General features: G+C 36.8%; 2 protein-coding genes across 2 annotated transcripts; both read right to left on the bottom strand.

Annotated features, from left to right (window-relative positions):
• Nucleotides 1–2712: 2712 nt before the first annotated feature.
• On the bottom strand, nucleotides 2713–8861 carry fam83ga (family with sequence similarity 83 member Ga). The gene is made up of 5 exons (XM_026250415.1): nucleotides 8362–8861; nucleotides 6773–6940; nucleotides 5699–5823; nucleotides 3342–5574; nucleotides 2713–3244 (listed from the first exon to the last, which is right to left on the bottom strand). Exons 1-5 carry the CDS (start codon nucleotides 8821–8823, stop codon nucleotides 2792–2794), a joined length of 3441 nt encoding a protein of 1146 aa, XP_026106200.1. The 5' UTR covers nucleotides 8824–8861; the 3' UTR covers nucleotides 2713–2791.
• Nucleotides 8862–11422: 2561 nt separating this feature from the next.
• On the bottom strand, nucleotides 11423–18811 carry grapa (GRB2 related adaptor protein a). The gene is made up of 5 exons (XM_026250391.1): nucleotides 18496–18811; nucleotides 18325–18422; nucleotides 16938–17057; nucleotides 12557–12716; nucleotides 11423–12110 (listed from the first exon to the last, which is right to left on the bottom strand). The coding sequence occupies exons 1-5, from the start codon at nucleotides 18571–18573 to the stop codon at nucleotides 11919–11921; spliced, it is 648 nt and encodes a 215-aa protein (XP_026106176.1). The 5' UTR covers nucleotides 18574–18811; the 3' UTR covers nucleotides 11423–11918.
• Nucleotides 18812–21077: the final 2266 nt, after the last annotated feature.

Genomic DNA, 21077 nt, shown 5'->3' with positions numbered 1-21077 from the left:
AGAGCTTGAATTTGTTTTTGCCAATGTAACGGGAAGCATATTTGCCTCATAAATGTGGCCAGAGTACTTAAATATCTTTCCTCTGAGAACTTTTTCAAATGAAATGCAGGGTTTTTGTTATGTGACTAATATTTCTGGCTTTTGTATTTATTCACAGCACTTGATGACAATGAATAAACAAAGACTATCTGATGTCATATGTGTGCATTGTTAAATTAATGCTCTGCCCTATTCTCAGGCCAGCTAAGGATAGATCGACAACCAGGTTGTTAGAAGTAGATTTTCCAGTTTGTTGTACCATGCTAGTCCATTTTAGAATTTAAGCACATGCCGTTCACCGGTTTTGAGATATTTGTAATGTTGCTCGAGCTATGTTTACTTCAAAGTTCACTAAACAATTAGCCAACAGAGGGCAGTCAACACTACACTGAAACCCGTCTAAATACCTCAACAGTATGCTAGCAACATCGAGGTCAGTTTCGATTTCAGGGATCACACAGAACTGATAACTTCATAAGTTGAATGTATTTTAAGCAGACTTGAAGAAAATCCTCTCCCAAAGGCATAAATTATGCTGGGGGAATTGACTGGCGGTTCTCTTATCTGGTATTAACTTCGATTTGCATATTGTTCTCATGCGTTTTCGTCAGAGTAAAGGAAATAAAAGAGTCTTGAGTTTTTATGGTTTTCATAATGATTCTTGAACCCTGAGGGCAGAAAATACTTCTGACACGGAGCTTCAGCAAAACGTTCTGCGATGGAAAGATTAAGATGTATGACCTACGTAATCTTGCTGCTAGTTTCACAGGGAAGTAAAAACCCTCTGCTATTTCTTCTTTTCCTGCAAATACTTCTCATAAAGACATTTTTATCTAAGGCGGTATAGCAAACGATTGCTTTCAATATGTGTTTAGTAGGCTACATGACCAGTCCAGTGTTGCCCACTCAAACCTAACAATATAAGTTAGGAAATTCAGACATTATTTAGGCCTACTCACCCTCATGTTTTTAAAAAGCTGTATGACTTTATATTTTCTGTGGAACACAAAATATATAGATATAGATATATCTGAGAATCCAGTGTTGATCATGATTGTGGGTGAACTATCACTTTGAGAATTAAAACTTTATGGTTAAAAAAACAGAATGTACCTGCCCGTCATTGTGCGTAAGCACACATTAAACTGGCTGGAACACATTAAGATCATAAACAATTAAAAGCGTTCTTAGTGTGGGTGTGAGTCATGATGATGCTCTTCTTTTTTAAACAACATTTCAAATGGGCCCATTGTCGCATTAACTATGTGAATTTGCTTGTTGCTTCTGCTGCTGATATGACTCTTATTTGCCTGCTCTGTGAGCATACAACTTCTGTAGACATTACTGGAAGGACATTTAGATCACTGATCTAACTTCCATGTAAATCACCCAGCACAGGCTCCTAGATCTATGCCTTTAAAACTTTGTTGCCTCTCTCTTTCGACCTGTCAACAAAAGCAAATTACTGAGAAAAGTTTAAGATTGTAAATAGGTAATAATAATAATAATTCATTACATTTATAGTATGCGACTGGAATACTGCCATCTATACAAATGGGCATTCAGTACTGGACACAAGTGTTTTTCCCTTGACTGCAAATGATTAATTCTGGAATCACATTACGACATCATGACAAATATGATTGGCTGATGACACCACAAGATTGCACACAGTCCCAAGCCACTTAAAGGGGTCATATGATGCGATTTCAAGTTTTCCTTTCTCTTTGGTGTTACAAGCTCTTGGTGCATGAAGAAGGTCTGTTAAGTTGCAAAAGACTAAAGTCTCAAACCCAAAAAAATATTCTTTATAAAAAGTTAAGAGTCATTCACAACCCCCTAACATGCCTCCATACAGTATGTGTACGTCACTGTATCAGAAGATTTGCACGCAAAGAAAATGGCTCGTTTGTAATGGGTTTTATTGTTTTTGTCTTGTCTTGCCCTTGTTCTAACCGGGACATGCATTACAGTATGATGAGGGGCGTAACATTTCCGTCAGAGGCTTGAGGCATTGGGACAATCACAACACACTGGATAGCTGGCCAATCAGAGCACACCTCGCTTTTCAGACCGATGAGCTTTGTAAAAAACAATGTGTTTTACAAAGGTTGGGGGGGGGGGTAAAGGAGAAACAATAATGTACAGTATGTGAAAATCATTTGTTTGTTTTTTTAACCTTAAACCGCATAAACACAATGCATTACACCAAATACACAAAATAATGTTCTTTTTTGCAACATCATATGATCCCTTTAAAAATAACTTTAAAAGAAGTTATGGTATGTGATAAAGTTAAATTCTGTTTGAAACTGCTCCAACTAGTAGCAACAATGGTAAAACATCTTTATATAATAAAAAAAGGGAAAATTAAGTTAACTGTGAAGATTTAATAAGACCAGTATTTGATCATTTACATCGAGCTGAATAGAAATAAATAAACGATTTACATATTAATAGCTTTAAGGACAATCATAAAGCTGTATCTAAAAGTCTGTGCCTGAAATTTACATAACACATTCATCAGTTAGAAAAACTTATTTGTATTGGGAAAATCCTATGTTAATCCTGTATTAACTTTCTGCTGACTAAATAGCATTAATAAAGCAGTTTTATGTAAGTTCAACTCACATGGTTCAATAAAAGTTCAATAAAAATACTAAAATAACCCAGTGGCCTTTAAGCATTTTTATTTATTTATTGCACATTATTACATTCATGAAACTAGTATGCAACGATTTGGTGCCTTATTCTACTTGTTTGGTGCAGACCCTTTAGTCACCTGCTTCCTTACTTGTGCTGGACAGGAAATTCCAGGAGAAGAGCAACTATACTTTGTTAAGGATGCAGAGCGTTTCCTGGAAACATTTGGCTGGTCTGACTGCCCAATCTTAGGTGCAATCAGCTGGACCTGTGGCAGTTTTGAGGGAGAAGTGGAACCATTTGGTGCAGGGACTGTGCGAGGGGGTCTTTGTGTTGACCTAACTGGAGCAACTCCTCCTGGGGACAATTTTTCAGGAGAAGGAGATGATGTAATGCTGGGCTTATTCTGCCCCAATGGTTTTCCTAATGGGTGTATATGCATGCCAGCTTTAGGAGCTTGAAGCCCAAATGAACGATTGCTAGTGTCAGCTTTGCTGATGGGTAACTTAGTTAACCCTCCTCTTGCTTGAATTGGAATTCTTGATGTTGGTTGATGTGGTTGCTAGGATGAAGGACAGATCATTAGTTAATGATATTTTTCTTAATCCAATTTTCGAAACTAGTTTTTTGTTCATGGTAGTACAGTAAGAAACTCTTACCTTCCTAACCAGACACTCCAGCTTGGGTTTGGCCTCTGGCAGGTTCTTGTTCATCTGATTTGAACAAATATGTTCCCCTTCTTGTTTCTCATCAATCAGCGCTGTCGGGTGACACATTTTCTTTCTATGCCTACTGTAAACATCATGAACAAGCTTATTCTCTTTAGATTTTCTACAATTTATAGTCTTTGGTTCTATAGGCTCAGTTTTGCTCATTTTTGTTTGATTTCTCAGTGCAGGTCCTATGGGTTCAGAATAGTTCAGCTCTGTCTCCTGAGAGTCTGAATCCTCTAATATCAGCAGCTCAATGATTTCAAACTGTTCTGGTACTTTCTCTTGAAGATTGTGGTCCTCGGATTTCCTCTTTAACACAGCCGGACTGACTTCATCACTCTGCAGTTTTAAATGCTCATTCACATGCTCTTCGGATTTAAGGTTGAGTGGATGATTTGATCCAGAATCTAAATCAGTCGATGGGTTTTGCAGTTCTTCACTCTTAGGGAACTCGATGGACTTTGTTGCCTTGGTCTTCTCTGGAATTACAGGAGTTACATCTGCTTTATCTTGCAGTGTTGAGCTCCTAAATGCATTGTCTGTTAACAACTGTGCGTTAGCATTCACCTTTGAAGGTTTGAGCATTAAATCTGGACTTTCCCCAGACTGAGAGTCATGCAGTGGTGGTTTAGTGGTAGTCTCAGATAACTGGAAACACTGTGCCTTACATATCAAACCTAGACTTACCTCAGGTTGAAAGCCCTGCAGTGGTGGTTTTGCAGTTTTCTCAGCTATTTTACAGGTTTTGGAAGTTGCAGCTGTTGTTTTGATGCCTGCAGATAAGTAACTGAAAACAATACTGCAAGATCTTTTTAAAAGTTTGGGAATAAACAAGTTCTGTTTATTAGCCAAGTCTGTAGCGTCTTGAGCTGGGGGTGAATTTGAACAAGGAACTTCCTGCTCTCTGTCACTGTTTTGGATCGAATTGTGCAAATATTCTTTTTTAATTTCAGGCAAAAAGACATCTCCTACAGACCTAAAGTCAGCACCAGGGCTAAAACACTCATAGTATTCATCAGACAATGAAGAGATGCTGGAGCCAAAGTTAGACGTCTGTGTACCTTTCCAGCCATTTTGGTTTGTGTCTGGATTAGCATCGCTGTGGTCTCGAGTGGCAACATCATTTATGACTTGGTCATCTAGGCTTTGCTTAACAGAAGGAGTGTCTATGAGGGCAAATGAGTCATGATGACTTTTGTTGGGCATCGCTGATGATGATGATTTCATGTCAAGATCCTCTGAGGTTTGGGCAGGACATTTTGGAGGTTGTAGATTGTCCAGAGCTTGCTTTGTATCTGTATCGTCTTGAGCCAAAGATGAAATTGTCCTGGGAATGTCTTTCTCTTTAATAGTGCTTTTGCTCTGCAAAGATATAGAGTACACCTCTTTTTCCATCACACATAGTTCCTCTTTATTTACTTTCTTACAGGCAAGCACATGCACTCTTTCCAGCTTCTCAGAAGGCGAGATAACTGTCTCATTCCGGCTGCTTCTTTGATGTTGATTTGGATCAAAACTCTTCTGCGCTTCACCTGATGTTTGTTTCTGAGCTGGAGCTTCAGGAAAAGAGGGAGTTTGGGATATGGGTCCAGGACAAGCCCTCAGATATAAAGACTCCTTTGCCTCAAGAAAAGGATCCTTGAATCGGATGGCTTGAGACACTTCAAACAGTTCTGAACGCATTAGGTGAGCTTGCAATGGCTTGCTGGAGTCTCTTATGTTAATGAAACCAATGACATCACTCGGTGGGTCAGGATCCGGCCAGGTCGGCACATAATTTATCATGTTTGCCTTTTCCAGGTTGAGCAGTCCCGGGTGAACCGGTGGCACCACTGGTGTCTCTTTCATTTGTTTGATGACTTCCGTCTGATTCTTGGAAGTGCTGTTCTTGGCACTTGTCTGGTTAGATGTAGGTCCGTTGGTAGTGAATGCACAGTTGGAGACAAGAGTGTATTTTGGATTAATGAGCTTGAGTGCTGTGGTGGCTGAGGGGAGTAGAATGGGTACCACTTTAGGGAGGAACTCAGGTTCAGGCTCACTGCTCAGATTAATCTTGCTCAGACACACTCCATTAGACATCATGTACATATCCTGAAACAATAAGTCAAATGTGTCGACTGCTTGGCCAGTGAGAACTGTGATGAGGTTTCTGTCCAGTCTAGAGGCAGACCATGTGAAACTAAAAGTAAAGAAAACATTTTTATTTGGAATTACTACTTTAACTGATGTATTTATTGATGTATGTAATAGAACCATAAATAAGGCTGGATCTAATCATGATAAACTGGGTTGCCCAGACTTACCTATATGACCCTGAGACTGCTTTGTCTCCGTCAATAAACATGAACTTCTGGCTTTGGCTTCCACACACTCTCTTTGAGAATCGACTGAAAAAGTCTGCCCCTCTAATGCTGCGCACTCTCAAGTTCTAATGGAAAAAAGTTCAGCATGTTTGGTTGTGTGGATGAAAAAAATAAAAAATATATATATATTTAATATATATATATCTTTACTACCTGAAGGAATGAGAGACCAATGAAATTTGTCAATTTATTAAGAGGGTTTTATGTGTACCAAAAGGGTTTACTGACCCAGATGACCTATTAGAGTCTGCAAATGCTTTTTATTTTTAAGACATAGATTCTGACACACTCTGTTTATGCCAGTGAGCCTGACCAAAAGCGAGTGACTTGATTACATTAAAATGTCTAGTAGTATATGACAACGTAAAAACAAATAACAGACAGATCATATGTCACATATGTAATGTCTTAACACATTGATGGTTATCTGAAATTACACTGAGCCTGTTGTGGTCATCGGTTTTCATCACTTTTCACACATCAGTACTGTATTTTCATTCTGTGAGTGAACAGAACTTTTAACTATCCACCAAGTATTTCTAGTGCCTTTAGGTCATAGAAAGACATTATTATCTCTATTCAGGTCAAGTGATGTACATGAAGAACATCTAAATAGATTATAGTAAATGTACATTTTGTGAAAAAAAGGTCTTCTGTTGTATATAAACACTAAATACATTTAATTTCTTTCTAACAATTCTCTCACTATCACGGATAAAGTGAAAGATTCTCTATTTAAAAAAATGTGTTGCAAAACTACCTATCATCAGCAGAAATCTGTTTCTGTCTCTAAACACAAGTGCTCACAGTTGCCTCAGGCTTTCTGGAAAATTAGACTTTCTGATTCTGAGTACTGAACGTCCCAAACGCTATCTCTCAGTAAGTTGCTCCTGCTCATTAAACTGCAGGCTTTTAATAAATCTGATGTGTCTTTTCTGCTAATAACTCGTTAATAAATAATCTTAAATTGCAACTGTTTAAAGTATTAATGTGTTTAAAGTATTTGTGACATGCCTTGAGGTGTCCTGTGTGCATGCCTGCTTTCTCACACATTCTCAGGAAGTGCTTCACTCCGGTGGTCTCCAACACAATGTAAACAGAAACTTTCCGTTTGTAGCTTGCATCCAGGAGATCTTTGAAGATGTCAATGTCTGTGAACAAGTCCATGGCAATTGCAATAACCTGCAAAGGGACAGGTATTAATGAAAACTTGGTACAAACAACACTGTTTAATGATAATGCATGTGCACAGATAAAAAATAAATAAATAAAACAATTCCAAGTAACTAGAGCCAACAGATCTGGAAAAGTGCATGGGAAACTGAGGGCTATTCAAAAAAACACTCTGGGACTATTCAATAAAGAAAATATCTTCATTTATAAATTATATGATCATCATAATAATTTGAATGAATCAAACAATTCATGGAATTTGAAAGTGTATTTTGCTTTAATGCACCAGTATTCAAGCTGTATGAAGTTTGTGCAAACCTGATGATCATGTTCTCCAGCATGATTTAAAAGATATATATATATATATTAGTTTTTTTTAGATTTTGAGCCTCAGTGGAAGGAAGATCTGATCTTTTGTCAAGTCCACATGGTAATTTCCCATGACATTAAATTTACATTTTTCAAGATCTGAAAACTTTCATCAAAATGTCTTAATGATTTAAATTATATGAATAATCTCAAAATTATATAAAGGGCCTATATTAAACGTTTTACAATTTTACATTTTAATTCTAAAAGTCCAAAGTGCCAGCAGTGCCCAGCCCTACACTCAGAAAAAGAAAGAAAAAAAAGTACAAAAGCTGTCACTGGGGTGGTACCTTTTCAAAAAGTACTAAAATGTTCCTTTAAGGTATAAATATGTGTCCTTTAAGTACAAAGATGAACCTTTTAAAAGGGTACTGCCACACATTTTCTGAGAGTGAACAGCTCAGAGCTCTGGCTGTTTTTTGAGCTTGAGAACACGTGTAGATCTCGACACTGGACTTTGGTCAGTCGGTGTCTTATTCACTGGAGGTGAGTCACAACAAAAATAATAAATCATAATAATACATCACATTGACAGCGTTGGAAAGTAACTAGTTACATGTAACAGGGTTACGTTATTTAATTATAAAATATATGTAACTGTAAATCGTTACAGTAACTAAGAAAAAAAAATGTGTCATTAAATTAGTCACTTATAAAAATGAATCATTACGAAGGAGGTTACATCTAAATGTTTATTGTATTAATACTTACTATTTCTTGTTACGCTTCTAACTCTGATTTTAACCTCAGAACTGTCTCAGTTAAAGTAAAAAGTGCTTTGAAATTAAATTATGAATCATAATTCAAGTTGAAGGATTCTGAAAGTCTGTCAGTACTCAGTGTTAAACCTGCCTGCTTTAAATATTTGAAAATGATTAACAGTTGAAAACATTCCTTAGAATTTTAGAAAAGTAATAAAATGTAATCAGTTACATTGTTTAATAAAGTAGGCTAATTGAAATAGTTACACAATTTATTAGTTTTTAAAAAGGGAAACTTGTAATCTGTAAGCTACTACACTTCTAAATTAACCTTACCAACACTGCACATTCATCCCCTACCTTTTGTGCTTGGGAGATCATTTTTCTAACGACCTCTTTGATGTGTGACTGCCCCTCATGAGGGGGCTGAGTGTACACTTGAGCTCGAGTGACTCCGCGGTAGGACGCTCGGTCCGGCCAGCCGATGTCCAGCAGCGGGATGGAGCGGTCCGAGCGGTCAGGCCAGTACTGAAGGGACATGTGCTCCCCATCACTGTCCCCCAGCAGCAGCTCAGCGCTATCATCAGGGGAGCCCGGGCTGTACACCTCCACGGTGCTGAGGATCCTCTCAACTTCGAGGTCCGAGAGAAAGCAGCGGATGTTGTGTGTTTTGATGTAGTCCTCATAAGCGTCCCGTCCCTCGTGTATGAGTGTCTCCAGCGCGAGTCTCTGCTGCTCGCTGTAGAAGAACTCCGGTTTGGACTCGTTAGTGCGCAAGTTGATGTGATTGTCATCGAGACACTGAACCTGTGACAGTGCCATTACTTGAACTCTATTTTTAACAGCATTTAAAATGTATTTGCGTATAATTGACCATTTGGGCTACTTAATCTATTTATTATTATTATTATTATTATTATTATTGTTATTATTGTTATTATTATTATTTTAAAGGCACACGCGTACAGTGTAAGATCCGGTTCACTCGCCTCTGCTCATCAGTTGATCCTGTCAGGAGTGTGTTCACGCACAGATGAAAGAGCAGGTAAACGTGCACACCTTAGTCACGTGACTCACTGTCAACCAATGGTAAGAGAAACTCACACTTCATGATGTTATTCAACCTGAGTTGTCTATTGGGAACGTTTCCCCAGTTTGAAGGACGAAATGAGAGGATATGTCTTGTATGTCTTGTGTATTATAGGTAGACCACCCCGCCACTCCAACACTGTTTTTCCCATAAAAAAGGAAAGATACATTTTTGTTGTAACTATGGACTTCGCTGACATCAGTGATGGGAATAACGGCGTTATAAATAACGGCGTTACTAACGGCATTACTTTTTCCAGTAACGAGTAATCTAATTGATTACTCTTCTCATCTTAATAACGCCGTTACCGTTACTGCCAAAAAATGCGGCGCGTTACTATAACAGATGATGAAGCTGTTCTTTTTTTTCATCAGACCAACTAGATCTCTGAGCGATAGGCAAATATTTTTTTTTTACTGTTCTTCCTTGGTTAGTGGGCAGAGCACGAGACAACCCCATAAATGCTGACGATTGGCTGAGGTAGAGTAAAATGTCATTGTAAGCCAATCAGAGGTAGAGTTGGGCGGGTGTTCGAAAGCACGCATAGTAGTGATGGGAATTCGGCTCTTTTGACTCAGCTCACTGAAAAGAGCCGGCTCTTTGGCTCACAAACGGCTCTTTAAATGACTTTGACTATAATATTTCAATTTTTATTACATAATTATTTAATTTCTATAGGCTAAATTTGAAAAAATAGAGTCGGCTCTTCAGATATGCGAGCCAGCTCCCGAAGTTCAACTAAAAGAGCCGGCTCTTAGAGTCGGCTCATTCGCGAATCGCGAACGACTCATCAAAAGCTCATTCGCGAACGAGTCGATCCATCATCACTAACGCTCATTCGCGAACGACCCATCATCACTAACGCTCATGAATTGCGAACAACCCATCATAACGCATAGTCGGACAGGACAGGACACACAAGGAACAACACAAGCCAGTCAGTCAACGAGAGACAGGTATGGCGACGAGCCCAAATAATCCAACAGTAGCCTTCTCTAAATAGAAGTATACATTACTTTTTCCTTCAAGAAATTAAAGAAACAATAAAAGGAAATATCAAAAGTTCCCAAAAATCTATCGTGTTATTTGCATTGATCCACTATATAAACATAATATCTACATACATGGAATTTGATTGGAGGCTAGTCTCACTTCAGATGTGTGTACAATGTTTCATGTTTCTGTTAATAATGTATTGTATTAAGTGTCCATTTCATTATACTATTCAGATTTATCATAAATAATTGAACATGCACATGTATTTTAAGTTCCTTTAAAGAGGGGTAGAGGTGGGGTCACATTTGAGCATTTAAAATTTAATTTTACTTGAAAGTAACGCAATAGTTACTTTCTTAAGTAACTAGTTACTTTTAAAATTTGTAACTGAGTAACTAATTTAGTTACTTTTTGGAAGAAGTAACTAGTAACTGTAACTAATTACTTTTTAAAAGTAACTTGCCCAACACTGGCTGACATGAGTGATGTAGAAGTGTTCACTATGAAGCTCACACTTACGATGTAACTGAGAGAAAACTCATTTCATAGTAAATTATCTAATTTTCAGAATAAAGAAAAAAAAGTTTTAAAGCTTATTGTGCTGTAGAAAAACAGTTATATGTGATATGAGAACAGTAGGCCTATAAATAGGGATGGGTTGGGTAAAATGCCCTCAATGGACATAACTTAATTTCTGTAGTTATGTTGTGATCAGCAAATCCTTTTCCCATCAAATGATTTCTAACTAGTTGGTTTCATAAAAATAATATTTATATTTAAAAATGACCTCAGATTAGCCAGTTAGCACGAATTTTGTTTTCTTTTGGCCATAAGTGACCTGGAATTATTGTTTCAGAAACAAAGCTTTTTTCCGAGCTTCACTGTTCTGCAGTTCGAAGTAGATGTGTAACAGCTATTAAAACATATGTATCAAGAAAGTGATTAGTGTTTTTGATATGTGTTATTTGTGATGTGTAAAAAAAATAAATTCTTAAAAGTTTCTAAAAAAGGGTCCCACAGCTACAGGCCAACTGGACAACATTGTAGTCCAAATGTAGCAACAAACTTATATTTTTGTATGTAATTTAAGCTATAAACAAATATTCATGTAACCACGGATTTACTCATAAATAAATAAGCAATATTCTAAAATCCAGATAAAACCCATGGATGAAAAATCTCCCTTCAGTTTTAGGAATCAATTTTACTTTGCAACACGTCAGAATTTCAGATAAGGGAGGTATGAAATGATCTGGAATGAGCTTGATCATTTTGTATCAACTTCAGTCATTTGCTGGCTTGACCCAACCATATTACACCCTAACTGAACATGACTGACATGTACACACTATTGTTTTAATATTCATATATTTTTAATCATCATGGTGGTAACATTTACATCATCAAAAGAAAATAAGACATCGACACTTATAAAACAATATATACAGTACACAGAAAAAAGTGCAATAAATATAGCAATTGATTAAAGACTTTTTTTTAGTTAATATCCAAATTTGTAAGCAAAGTGCAGTGAAGATATTGTGTTAATACAATTCAAAATCTCCTTTTGCATTTTAATGCACCAGAGTATGCTCAGAGACTTTTTATTTATATATTTATTTGAATTTTTTAATGGTGCGTAATAGTTTTCTGAAAAAAGGTGTGATCTTAGTGTCAACAGCATGGTTTTGCTTTAGTAACTGTGGCAGAGTAAGTTCATTACTGTCTGTTTGCAAAGTCATGTTCAAACTTCCTCAGCTTGATCATTCCCGTTGTATTAAACCAATAAAAGATGCTAACAATCGTATACTGGTGTGTACACACAGTGTTGTTATTGTCCTTCAGAGCGATAGGTGGGCTGGACGTACTCAGGGGGGAAAAAGCCCACACGGCCACGGCAGCGACCTTTCCAGCGCTGAGAATCGGAGCAGTCCAGCAGGTCTATGACATCACCCCGCTGGAAGTGCAGCTGGGAGTTGTGCTCCGGGTTGAAGTCAAACAGGGCTTGTGCTTCATGGGGCCTCTGATGGGAAACGATAACAGACAAAGGTCATTATTGTTGTGCCTGCCTTTACATTTTCCACATTTAGGTCCATTTTGACGTAGTACTTTACGTGCCTCATCATTACAATCACACCTGAGATTTTTTTTGTAGTTTAAGTTTATTTTTGCTGACTTGGATGACATGTCATTTGGAAAATTGGCAATCTGGTAATTTATATGGAAAGTGTGCTTGAAAAGCCTGACAAGGTTTCTGAACATGGTGTAGCTACTCAAAGTATGCATTTCTAGCAGCCCTGAGTACAAGAATCTTAATAAGAATCTTTTTTTTTCTTTTAATGTTTGGTAAAAAAAAAAAAAAAAAAAAAAAAGAAGCTATTTACAATTCAGCAGACATTTAAAAAGCATTTAAATATGAAATTTAAATTGCTGTTGTCAAAAACGTACAGCTAAGTAAGTGTTAATTACCTTTGGAGTCTCCCTCAGAAATACAGTCCTTTCCCTTGCTATGCTGTTAGTCTTGTAGAAGTCCACAAGCTGATTTAAGGAAGGGAAGATCTCCTCCCAAACGAAGTAGTAGCCATTTCTGTCCTTTAACACCTTGAAATGCTGTACATGATCCCCGTAGCTGTTCAGAGGAGACACAACAGTACAGAATATCAGAGCATTTACTCAATAAGCCCTTTAGGATTTATATATATAGCTTTATTTTTGTTCACGTTAAATAATTTTAGTGCTTAACCTAAACTTATTGTAGTTAGTTGCAAATGCAACATTTATTAAATTTAGTTTTAAGAGTTTTATTTTATTTCAGCCTTATTTTAATTAATGAAAACATTTCAGTTTTAGTTAATAATAACAAAAACACTGTTCCAAACATCGTTTCCGATCTGCCATGCTTGTGTCTAGATTGTAGATACCAACTATGTATGTCAGCAGAACAAAGATTCTGCTATGATCAGTGATTTCAGTTCTGTTTTGGGGCACAACACCAAATTACTTTAAAAATGCATAAATATCCCTGCATGGAAATATCAAACAAATCAGTTCTTGAAAAAAAAAAGCATGCACGCACACACACACACCTACACACACACGCTATTAAACCAAAACACTTCAAAGAAAGAATTTGCTGGTTTTTAAATAATCATGACAGGTTTAAAACAGTAAGGTTCAAAACATCCTCTCTGCGCTGTCTTATTTTTACATTTTAGGATCTGTAAACAGCTGTACTCAGTGCAGGCCAAACATTTAGTCAGCATGTCTTCTAAATAAAGTTGTGATGTTTCTTTGGTTGCGTTAGCGTATAAAGCTCCTAGACATCTTTAAGAAATCCTGCAAATATTCTCTTCAAAGCCGTGATAACATTTAAATAATTCAGTGTTTGAAACAGCAAACTTTCTTTCAACAGTATGACGAAGGCATGTCTAAAAATGAATTGCGCTTTATGAATATTAATAAGATCTTGATATTCCAGAGTAAAGTAGATCAAAGGTACGAGCGTGAGTCATCCCATCATTTTTTTGTGCATTCACAATGATACCCATCTCTCTGCTTTCTGCAGCGCAGCAATGATAAAATCCATTCGCCACTCAGTTTACCTGAAAACCAAGTGCCAAGACTTGCTCATTCTAAGAAAGTGAAAAAGCGTTATGTTTGAGAACTTGCATTTCAATAAACCTAGAAGCTTGTGACTCTCAGTGTGAAATATCGTACTTCCCCCAAAGCTTCCTGAAAGTCGGTAGTTGCTTCAGTGCTATTTATGAACTGATTATAGTCACAAGCACAGTTGAGTCACAAGTCCAGCCAGAACAGAAATAAAGTCTATGATATGCGGTGAGGTTTAGGCCATGGGTGAGGACAGAAGCTGTAATTAAATATTGATGTGAATGATTTGGTGGTTCGTCAGCAAAAGCTGTCATTTCTCATAGCCGTCAGTGCCATTAACAGCTGGCCTACATTAAGTGCTTAAACCTTCAAAGCTGTTGTGGTTTGTAGCAAGGCAGGTACATATTGCATCTTGTGTTGAGGTAACAGCAAATGGCTGTGGTGTGTTGCATTGTCTACAGCTTGCTGCTGCTATAAAGCTATTTCTTTTGAATTACTGTGATTGACAGTTTAATCATTTTATCTAGTGAACAGATCCAGACAAGCTCTTGCTCTCTAATGCAGGATTACCTGCTTGCTGGCATTCTCGCCTTTCACTGAAGATGATTGATAGGCTGATGCTAATGATCTTTTGTCATCATTAGCAACATAATGAAACCACTCGGTGAGGAGAAAAAAAATTAAAAAGACATAGGTTGTTCTGGATGGTGACCAGGGTGTTGCTAGGTGGTTTCTTACACTATAGCAAGTCTTGTGACTGCTGAAGTGTTCAAAGTAGTTTTAACGTATTGCTAAGTGGCTGCTAGCCGGTTAAAACTGTCCAATCACTTAGAAATAAATTAGCACTTTGAAACTTTTCAACAAAACCCACTTTTTTAAAGCATCATGTATGTATTACAAATAGTGAAGGACAAGTTTTACTAAGAGTGAAGCGTTTAATACTCAGGATTAGGAATGTTTGCTTTTGCAGTTGTGAACTAATGTATATACTTTAATATGCATAGAAGAATTTCATTGCAGTGGTCATGCCATTCAAGCTAAACATGGTTTTGTTGGCAAGTCAGTCAGTGTCCCACTTTAAGACGGAGCAGATGATATGTCACCGCTGAGTTATCTTCTTCACCGATCTTCATTCAGCCAAGCAGAGTGCCCAGACCTGTGGCACTGTGCCAGATGAGACAGACTGCACCTCCTTTGTACTCTCGGAAAAAAGGTACAAAGCTGTCACTGCGGTAGTACCCTGAGGTCTAAAATCTACAAGGTACATTTTTGTACTTTATTAACCCCTAAATGGTACCCATTATTTGTAGTTTAAAGTTCACATTATTTAGTACATTTTCAAATGGTATAACCCCCGTGACAAACTTTAAAGCTGAAATCATACAAACATCGGAAACAATGTTTATAAAATATTTGTTTTTAAGTTACATTTGCATGCATTTAATGTGTGTTTAATGTACACTAAAGAATCCTGGGTTGTTTCAACTCAAATTCAGGTCAAATAAAGACAAACCCAACTGTTATATAATTATTTTTTGTATTATTTCTTTTATCCCAATAGTTGGCATTTTTGTTTTGAAGAGTGGTTTCCTGCACAAACAACTTATGCTAAAAATACACTACTATTAAAAAGTATGAAGTGGGTAACATTTAATGTTTCCAAAATTATTTTATGCTCACTATGAGGCTACATTTATATAGGGTAAAAAATAAGGTGTAAACTGTAATATTGTGAAATATTATTACAAATCAAAACGTTTCTATTTTAATGTATTTTAAAATGTAATCTCACCACCTTGGAATTATATTTTTTTTTTTTTCAAAATGTATAGTTCCAAGGCAGTGATTTATTTCTGTGATGCCAAAACTAAATTTTTAGCATCTATTACTCCAGGTGTCAGTCTCGCATGATAATTCAGAAATCATTTGAATATACATTTTGTAGCATTAAAAGTATATTTTACTGTCACATTAGAGCAATTTAATGCATCCTTACCCAATATAAGTATTCATTTCTCAAAAAAAATCACCCAAACTGTGTATAATTGCTAGTTTCTATGAAAGATATTACAAAATGATTTGTGTATATATCAATGTACATTTTCCCAGGATTTTAAGAATTTACTATTAAAAAAATATATAAAAACTGCTTTCTAAATTAATATTGAAATCAATGCAGGCTTCACGCTTGAGTTGCCAACCAGCACTCAGCATAAATTGTCTTTTAAACATGCCTTGCACAATAATAATGAAATAAATAAAAAAAAACACTTGGGGTATTTAGAGCATGTTAAGGAATATGCTGAAACCGCAAAAGAGGAAGCTGTCATGGCCAGACATTTAAGATATCTGAAAATCCCAGGATATCTTCTTACGGCTTACGGTCTCAAAGAAAAACTGGAACATGAGTACTGTGGAAAATAAAACTATCAGAGCATCTGAGGTTTCTTAGGGTCTCTTCCCATTTACCCAGTTCAAATCTGGATGCAATTGGATATTAATGGCCAAAGTTATCAAATATTCACTAAATCAGAGGCATTCACATTGCTTATTTTGCACTATGAGCTTGATTTGACATTTTCCAGATTTTATGCTCATCAAACTCAAATGCCAGAGTTAGATTTCATCGATCACACCTGTGTCAGTCGGTATCCAGAGACAGCAGTCTCTCAAGGAATGCATCCAGAGCTGCGTCACACATGAGCCCTGGACCTGCAGACCAGCTGCCAATTCTGCTCTTCATAGTGTGCTGTGCAGTCATTTAATTTCACAATAACCCAAGCCGGTGCTTCCACACCTGAGGCCAGCCCTCACTCAAGACAGCACCGCTGATTATCCCAGCCAGCTCGTTAGCGGGATCCCAGACAGACTTGTGCTCTACCATCCAAACCCAGCTCAGCCATCAAGAAGTGGATGGTAACGAGCCAGTCAGAATAATAATGTGATTCCAGCGCCAGCGCACTTGATGAATTTTAAATGAAATCTCTGCTCCGACGTAATAGCTTTCTGATGCTCTCATTTTCAGACAACTTCATGGTACATTTTCTTAAGCAGCAGAGGATATTGGCGTCCTTTGCTAAGTAGGTCAGATGGGTTTTGAAGGACCCTACAGTTTTTCCTCATTATGCAACTTCTAGTTCTGCTTTTAAGAGGCATGCATCAAACAACAAATTACAATGACCCCAACAGCGGCGGGGGCTTACGGCAGACTGTAGGTCAGGAAGGCTGGGATGTGTCTTACCTCACCGACATGGAGAATTCTCCAGGTGCACTCTCACTCTCTCTTACTAAGAAGCTTCCACACTCCTGCTGGCGCAGACGAGTCTCGGCCATTTGTCTGGAGATACGGCCCGAGAACCATCTGTGGGCGAGATAGAGGGGCACAGCAGCGCTTTTAGACATTGTATATATGTTTTTATACAGTTAATACTATGTGGATAACTACTGGCAAACTAGAGGAAATTTCTGTTTAACAACGGTTTCTCTTTCATTGCTCAGTGGTGTTTCTGCTAAAAATCTTTATAAACAAAGAAGTTGTAAAATAATTACTTTTTTTTGTTGATGATGATTTGAAAGAAGTCTCTTATCCTCACCAAGGCTGCATTTATTGGTAACAAAATTAAGTAAAAACAGTAATATTGTGTAATATGATTCATTTTAAAACAACATTTTATTTGAGTATTTGAAATGTAAAAAAATTCCAGTGATGATGACAAAGCTGTATTTTCAGCATCATTACTCCAGTCGTCAGTGTCACATTCTGAACATCCACCAGAAATTATTCTGATATGCAGATCGGGTTTTTTATTCTCACTCTTTTTAACACTTTATACAAAACAGGTTTAGTCAAAGCAGCTTTAACAGTGTCAAACAGGAAAACATTAATGCAAGAGGACAATAACAAAGAGTGATGTCATCACTTCTAATAGTGTCTGTGCAATCAGTCAAGCTTCACCAACTAAGCAAGGCAACAGTGACAAGGAACCAAAACTCCATCGGTGACAGAAAGGGATATATAAAAAAATGATGTTCAGTTATTCTTGGAAAAAGTTCAAACAGCACGCATTTAAAATATATATCTTTTGTAACATTATAAATGTAGTTAATGTCACTTTTGATCAATTTAAGACCAGTTTCCTTGCTGAATAAAAATATTTATATCTTAATCAGTCAATCAGTCTTACTCCAAAGTTTTGAATGGTTGTGTATCCTGGTTTCCACAAAAATGTCAATTTTAAAATTATAAGAATTTTTTTTTTTTTTACTGAGTGTGTATGTTTACATTGCATACTGCATATACGGACACCCCATAGCTATAAATTAATGTAAAAAAATCAAACAAAATATAACAGCTCAAATATTTTGTTCCTGGAAGATTTTTCTTTGAGAATTATTTGAGTTTATACTGACATATATGATAAAACACGTTGGTATAATAGCAGCGCTTTGAATCTTTTTCTCAGAAGAACCATCCGAGAAGCAGGAGACTGTTTAATCTCAATGAGACAATTCTCACATGTGCTCTTTTTCCTGCGACCATTCTGATCTAGTGTGTGTGAATCAAGACTAGACTCACCAAAGTGAAATCAATACTTTACAAGGTTTACAGATAATAAAATTGTACTTACGTGTGCGGCCTTACGATGATATAGTTTTTAGGTACATAGCCCTTCCTGTTCACCAACTCTGCTGTGTACCAGTTAGGATCATCTTCCATATTAGTGATCTAGTAGATGAAAAGACCATAAGCGAATCATATCATCCAGCAAGCAAATAAACCAACACAAAACCGCTCTTACCTTGAGTACATCTCCCTTCTGGAAACTGAGCTCGTCACTTTCCGTGGCAAAAAAGTTGTAAAGGGCTACTGCTTCCATCCTGAGCTGGAGGTGAAGCCAGATCCCAGAAGATCAATGTGTGTAGACGTCCCAACACAGCAACAGAACACAGAAGAGAAGAAAGGGTGAGCCCAGAGAGCATCCACACTGAAACAGCTCACTGTCAAACACTGCACCGAGATAAATGAACCGTGAGAGAGAACATAACAGAGAGAGAGAGAAGCATGTGGGAGGGAGGCAGGGGTGGCGGTTCCTGTCTCAGTGTGCTCTAACAGAAGGAAATACAGCTGTGTGAGTAACAGGAAAGTTGAAAAAAATTATGGGAGGATGACGAAAAGAACAACCTCTTGCGTATTACTTGCAAAGAACAACACATGTGTTTTCCTGACTCCTGTTTTATGAGCAGATCTGTCACAGAGCAAGTGTTAGTTTAGACTTTTCCTCAGATGTTACTAGCATATCATTGTCTGGAAATAGCTGGAACTGAATCAAATCCACTGAGGAGTTCATGTGAAAGAATTTATGATTCAAAGAACACATGTGTTTCAAAATGAGCAAACGTCCCCAGACCCGCGTGACTCACTGAATACCTCACAATGAACGTTTCTCTACTGGTGCTTCTGTTTAGCCCTGAAATGCACATCAACGCCCCATTTATTTCAAAAGAAATGCTCTTTTCTTTTGATATTCCTCAGTGAAAATTATTTTATTTTTGCACATAGTAGAAAACCTCTAGCTCTCATATGTTTTCATTTTCCATCTGTTAACTATATCTCCAATATCATATCAATGAACATATTTACATTTAGTAAGAAAGTAGATAGCAAGCTGTCAATCAGCAGATGCTTTTGCAAAGTGATTTACTGTTAATTGAGCAACCTGAGCCTGGGTACACACATTCTCCCTCACATCTAAATTATCATTAAAATGGATTTTGATTGAGTAAACAATTCATTTTTTATTGTATTTCACCCATACCAATTCTGGCTCTCATTTCAGAGGTTTAAAATACACTAGTTAGATGTCACACTTGAGACATCATGATCAAATTCAAAGAGCCTGTCTTGGCGTTGCCTATGCAAGAGGTCCGTAATGGGACTCATTACGCACACAGACAGTCATTATTGCTGTTTGAGCTGATGTTATGAACGCTCCCCAAGGCAGAGAGTTGCTGTTTACAAATTCCCTTTCAGAACATTTGAAGTTTAGCTGTAAAGAAAGAAAGTTACTTCATGAATTATCCCTTAAATGTGATAAACCTACTGCACAGGTGCATCTCAATAAATTAGAATGTCGAGGAAAAGTTCATTTATGAAACTTGCGTATTAAATAAATTCAATGCACTCAGACTGAAGTAGTCTAAGTCTTTAGTTCTCTTAATTGTGATGATTTTTTATTTATTGGTTTTATGAAGTATTCTAATTTGTTGAGATTAGACTGGTTTTTCTTAAATGTGAGCCAAAATCATCGCAATTACAAGTACCAAAGACTTGAAGCACCTGTATGTGTACACGCATAAAGGTCTAGTTAGGATGTCATCAGCACTGAACACAATTTTTTCCATACCTTTAACTGTTACTTCGACTTGGAAACATTTTGCACCACAAAAGACAACCTGTGAATGAAACTTGCACCCAGATGTAGGATTGCACATGACAAACTGCTGGTGGTGTGAAGCCGCTGACAGAAAGTCAAGATGCTTATATAAAAAGAAACATTTCATTGTAGAATGCTCATTGTAGCATTAATTCCACTACTTATATTTGAGTTGGTGTGTGTTTTATGGATCTTAGTTAATGTAATTACATTATATAGATATATATATATATATATACATATATATGTATAGACACAGATAATGTATGTTATGTATATCCGGAGAAACGCATACAACAATATAAAAATTATATGGGGGTGCAGAAAAAGAGCTTCCTGAGCATGAAACAAGGAAACCACAAACAGAGGGGCGTCTAGGTGACAGAGGGTGAAAAATATAGATGCACTGCAACCATCTCATACCTTGCTATTATTGCTCATATGACCCTGTGGCCTATGATTAATAACCACACCATTTACATTCTCATTTACAAAGAAGTTATGCACGCTATTCTTCACCAAAAAAAAAAAGAAAAAAAGACTGGGGTGAACCTTTCTCCTAAACAGATACTTTAGGATAAAATAAAAAGTATAAACAAAAATAAAAAATTCTGTCATCATTTATTTTGCCTTGTTGTTTCAAACCTGCATTACATGTTTGTTTGTCTTCTGTGGAAAAAAATATTAAGATATTTATTACAATATAACAAAAACTGTTTGGTTATTAACATTCTTCACAATAATCATGCAGGTTTAGAGCAACATGAGTGGGAGTAAATGATGAAAGAATTTTCCCTTTTTCATGTGAACCATCATTAAAGGATGTATAAATAATTTGTAGTCATTGCATCTCTTACTGAATGAGGCATTTCTTACATTTAGCATATATTATGATCCACATTTATAAGCTATTATTATACAAATATTCATGTTGGACTGTAAATCCG

This window comes from Carassius auratus, unplaced genomic scaffold (assembly GCF_003368295.1).
Source record: "Carassius auratus strain Wakin unplaced genomic scaffold, ASM336829v1 scaf_tig00024173, whole genome shotgun sequence".
Lineage (NCBI taxonomy): Eukaryota > Metazoa > Chordata > Actinopteri > Cypriniformes > Cyprinidae > Carassius > Carassius auratus.
The sequence above is the reverse complement of the archived record's forward strand: the minus strand, read 5'-3'. Positions and strand labels throughout refer to the sequence as shown.